Source organism: Sesamum indicum, linkage group LG3 (assembly GCF_026168435.1).
Source record: "Sesamum indicum cultivar Baizhima isolate 11 linkage group LG3, ASM2616843v1, whole genome shotgun sequence".
Lineage (NCBI taxonomy): Eukaryota > Viridiplantae > Streptophyta > Magnoliopsida > Lamiales > Pedaliaceae > Sesamum > Sesamum indicum.
Window position 1 is genome coordinate 1,138,906 of NC_142659.1, and position 5,193 is coordinate 1,144,098.

Genomic DNA, 5,193 nt, shown 5'->3' on the forward strand with positions numbered 1-5,193 from the left:
AGTAACTAATGTTGTGCTTTGATTAGAGTACCCTCAAAGTACTTATTCTTTCTCCAAGAACAATAATCCCTGTAATCACTTGATGTTAGCAATAAGTTTCTTAATACATATAAAAAGTTAAATATTTTCAATAAATTTGGTAAGTTGTTAGTTCATTTTTCTTCTCTATCATTTATTCAGTTATATAAACATGATAAAAATTTAAATTATACACACACATCGAGTGAGCGTCGCCACGAAGTAAGTACATTTTTAGAAATTCTAGTTTGTGTGTGTAAAACTCAAGGTCCAAACACAACCTTCAAACCAGTACAAGATAAGAAGACAATCGAAATGGATTATTGACAGAGGATTTTTTCCACGGTTCAGACAAAGAAGCAGAAGAACAATCACTTCTGATGCAATCCCATACAACAACAACCTTAGCCTTAACCAAAGTGATAGATTCAACATAAGAACTCATAAGAAAATTCCTCCTCCACCACTCAGTACAACTTCCATTTGACTCAACAAAATTCATTCAACATGGGAATTGCTCCTCCAGCTGCCACAATCTGTTGCTCCAACTGAAATAAAAAACCATAATTCAAGTCATAATCACGCGTTTATCATGCCGTCCCTGGATATGTTTGACACGTATTCCTCGATACAGGACAGAAACATCACGAAAAGTTCCTAGAGAAACGACTATGTTGTCAAGTTTGGCACCAAAGGTTGTTTGTTTAGGATGTAATCTAAGATGTTTGAGAGCTTATAAAACACTGTAGAGTGCTTGGCAAATTTTCCGAAAAAGTAACTTGTAAGATCCTAAAATAAGAAGTTTCAATATGTCTGACTTATTTCCAAAATCTTAACTAAGTCCATCATTTTTTAGCAAATTAATTACAGAATTATCATTTCTAGTATTTGATGATCTTATTTTGTCCAAACATTTCAATAACTATTTTCAGAGGAAAAAAAGATCATATTGTAAGCTCCTGTGGATTTGTAAAATCTTTTAAATGAATCTATCCGAACAGCCTCTAACAAGAATTGCAGAGAACAACTTTAGCGCCTTCTTGATGTCGCTTTTTTCTCAAATGTCAAAAAATGCACGAGGAAAGTTATCGAAAACACACCCGTAGTAGGGCCTCGAGCTTGGTCTTGACTAGCAAGTACTCTTGCTTCACTTGTTGCAAGCATCTCAGGCACCTGATAAAACTCAGAAATATAACTACATTTTCTACAGTATGGTTTTTTTACTCTGCTTTATCCAATCCCATATAATGGAAGATGAAAATGAGAGGACAAGATTACAAATTTCCTTACCCTTCAGCATTTTGCTCGTCACACAAGTTGCGGAAAGCGATACAGACATTCTTGACTCTCTGAGCACCAATGCTGTCATAAAAAAATTCACCATGTTTTATCACTCGGAACAAAAATAAGGATATTGAACATCTAATAATAGCCCTGTTGGGATCTCCGTTAGTAAACACCGGTAGCGATCGGACGGAATCCCAGCTATCTTAATCGAAGCCTGAAATTGCATAAATTCTGGGAAAACCATATCTCTCCAACTTACTCTAAACCTCAAAGAATGATCACATTGATATACGATGCTCTTCTTTTCTTTTCACCGTCAAACCAACTCATTGAAACACATATCTTGAATCACTCCTAGTTCCCCTAAACTTAGTTTTTCATTGAAAATTCATCATTAGGGAAGTGTTATCCGTCCGAGTAGCATTATAGCTTTTGTTTCCTTGTATTTTAACAGAGTAAGCTCAATGGTTTCTCCTATATAGGAAAGTGATGGTCCAATTACTTCCAAACAAAGAATATGTTAGTTTTCTTTTGTCTACTATGCATGGGCACCGAGTTTGGTCGAACCTGAACCAATTATGTATCAAGTACAATAGACTTGGCGTGTGCATACCACAAGTGTACTTGTTGTGTGATTAGTTTGGTGAGCCAAGCCCGGTTTGGGTGAGAATCTTCCGCATCACAGGGGAAAAAAAAGGACCTGCCTGTATTTATCTATTGAGTTTGATATGAAATCAGAAGAAAAAAGGCCAGTTCTATACCTTGAGCTACTGCCTTTGAACTGGTGAACATGAGCATCTAGCTTCTTGAAGTCTACATTCTGCTGATCTCTGCATCAATAATACTCACTATCATCCTAAAGAAGAGAAATAAATAGCTCTAACTTCATCTTTATGTATTAAGGTTTCTCGCAACAACTGCAATTTGTTTGCTCTTACGGTCACACACACACACACAAGCACATATATATATACATATATACATATATATATATATATAGAGAGAGAGAGAGAGGAATACTTACAATGCTATGGTGAGATCATTGAGAAGCCTTTCAGAATCCTCAAAGAAGAGGGACACAACTTCAAGCACAAAATCAGGGTTGCTCTCATCTTGAAGTAGCTGCAGCTGACTGAACTGACCATCCAAGAACCCCTTCAAATTCCAACCCAACCACCAAAAAACCCATCAAAATCAAACCCCAAAAAAGAATTCAAGAATTCACCACAAAAACACACCAATTATAACTAAAAATAAATAAATAAATCATTTAAAATTCATCTAATCTTACCTCATGAAACAAAAGACGACTGTATTCAAGAAAACTCCTCTGCAGCTGATCCACCTCCATAGCTTTCCTCCTAATGGGCTCTTCCCTTTTTCTTTGGGTGTTGGACAAAAACAAAAGAAGGGGGAAGAGAGAGAGATATGATTGGAAGTGGGAGATCTTGAGGAATAAATGGTACAATCAAGGGTTATAAATGGTTGATTGAAAAGGGCATTTGGTGAATTTAATGCGTTGTAGACAGAGTGCAGCAGAGCAGAGGAAGATCCAAACTTTTGAAGTGATTTGGAGTCTTCTCCTTTTTGGGGGTTTTGGATTTGTATGATGTGTTAAATCACAGAAATTCTGAAACTTACACCCACTACCATGCCTTGATTTGATAGAAATACCCTCATTTTTCAGCCTTTGCAAATCTCCACATAGACAACCCCCCCCCCCACCCCCCCCCTCTTGTTGCTTCTTTCATTTTTTTCTTTGTTAAAGTAATATTTGCAAAAATTTCTACTTTTAAACAAGTAATTTGTGTAGGTAAAATTAAAAATTAGATTATAATTAAAAGTGGATTGTATTTGTAAAATTAATAAAAAAATAGATAAAAGTTAAATTGGATAATATTTGGAGAAAAATCACTTCAAAAATAAACGTAATTGATTAAAAAAGCCGGCTTTGTCCTATGTGTTAAAAAGATATTATTTTTTACTTATTATTTCAATTATTGTTTATCAATAAGAACTATTTTTCTATAAAAAAATAATAATTTTATTTTGATTAGTATATTTCATATTTATTTTTTTAAAAATATTTAAAAACATATTTGATTTAGTAATACTCCTATTAATTATTGACTCATATACAATAACAAAATTCACATGATTGTAAAAGAATATATATCTTTTATTAATTAATCAAATAATAATATGTGAACGGAATATGTGAATAAAATAATGTAGTTAGATGATATAGAAAATGAAATATAAAGATTTTAAAATATTAGATATGTGAAAATATAAATTTGATTATTGTTAAATTATTTGAATTATTTAAAAATTTTAATATCAATTTAAAATATATAATTCTAAAAGTAAATCAAAACGGCAAGTTGAATTAAGATTATTATAAAGGTAAAGCAGTAAAAAATAAAATTGAATTTATTTACAAAAAAACCAAAGCAACTAAAAGTACCCACAAGCTGCTTTTAACTTTTGGCCTAAAAATATTTTTTTTAATTGTTTCAGAAGTAAAAGCTGATATCCCAAATACTTAAAAAATGCTTTTTTGAATCCAAAAGTTGAAAAATAATTTTCTAAAACGCTCGCGAACACTACTCCTTTAGGGTCTTTTTTAATAATTGGATAAATTAAAAAGGGATCTGGTCAAATTTTTAATAATTATAAACACTTTTTATTATATAAAAAATTATAAATACATAATTAACAGTTGTTTAGTAAATACCCTTCTACAGTGTGCTGTCATGAGGGATATTTGTTAGATGACTATTAATTTCAGAAAAATATTTATAATTATGACAAATTTAAAAAAAATACATTGTAATTTATGTTTAATAATTTCCAAATCTTGAGTCTCAACAACTCATTTCCTTCATTTCTAAAGTAAATTTACTAAATTACATTGACACTCCCAAAAATTATATTTAATCTAATTTGTAAAATTACAAGCACACTTTTTCAAGCGATGTCGATGTGATTCATCATAGGAGGTATACTTATAAAATTTGCTTCTGAATAGAGATGTACTTATAATTCCAACTACAATCTCACAGATAAATTTATAACTTTGCAACGGGTAATTGGGTATTTATATAAATCGACCAAACATCAAGGGGGTGTCGATGCAATTTATATTATTTTAAGTATATATATCAAAGATATAAATCCCATATATATAAGTATATCAAAGAGTGATCACCATCTTAACATATGATGTATGGTGATTTATTAAATTTAGATTGACAAATGAAAATTACAACTAAGGAAATTAGCAGCACGGGAAATTCCAATAAAGCCCTCCAAGTATGTGATAATTATTTGGGTATACAATCAAAATCATGGACTGAAACGTCCATTTTCCACACCTATCAATTCAAGCATATATATATGACCCTTTTATTTGAGACTAAATGAGAGTTTTTCAAGGGGGGAAAATGCAATTAACCCCATTGTGATTTGAGAAATAAAAAAAAAGAATCATTGTAAAAAATAAAATAGCAAATTACCCCCTGTATTTTGGAAAAAGAAGCAAATTACCCTCCTATCTAAACCATAGATAGGGGGTAATTTGCTTCATCTTTTAAAACACAGGGGAGTAATTTGCTAATTCTTTTTTTTATAGAGGGATATGTACTCATTTTACATATCACAGGGGGTTAAATTGCATAAATCCTATTTTTATGAAATGTTATGAATAAATATATTGAAATATTATTCGATATAAAAAAATATATAATTATTACTTCTTTAAAAAAAAAACATATCATCAAAAGAATTAAAAAAAGAATAAAAAAACAAATGAGATATGCCCATTTCCGTGTTGTAGCATCTCATCATCACCTTTTCATACATAAATGAGTATCAATTTATAATAAA

General features: G+C 31.1%; 1 protein-coding gene across 1 annotated transcript; it reads right to left on the reverse strand.

Annotated features, from left to right (window-relative positions):
- Positions 1 to 317: 317 nt before the first annotated feature.
- On the reverse strand, positions 318 to 2,794 carry LOC105156934 (histidine-containing phosphotransfer protein 1). The gene is made up of 6 exons (XM_011073203.3): positions 2,597 to 2,794; positions 2,330 to 2,460; positions 2,067 to 2,135; positions 1,309 to 1,380; positions 1,119 to 1,191; positions 318 to 566 (listed from the first exon to the last, which is right to left on the reverse strand). The coding sequence occupies exons 1-6, from the start codon at positions 2,654 to 2,656 to the stop codon at positions 507 to 509; spliced, it is 465 nt and encodes a 154-aa protein (XP_011071505.1). The 5' UTR covers positions 2,657 to 2,794; the 3' UTR covers positions 318 to 506.
- Positions 2,795 to 5,193: the final 2,399 nt, after the last annotated feature.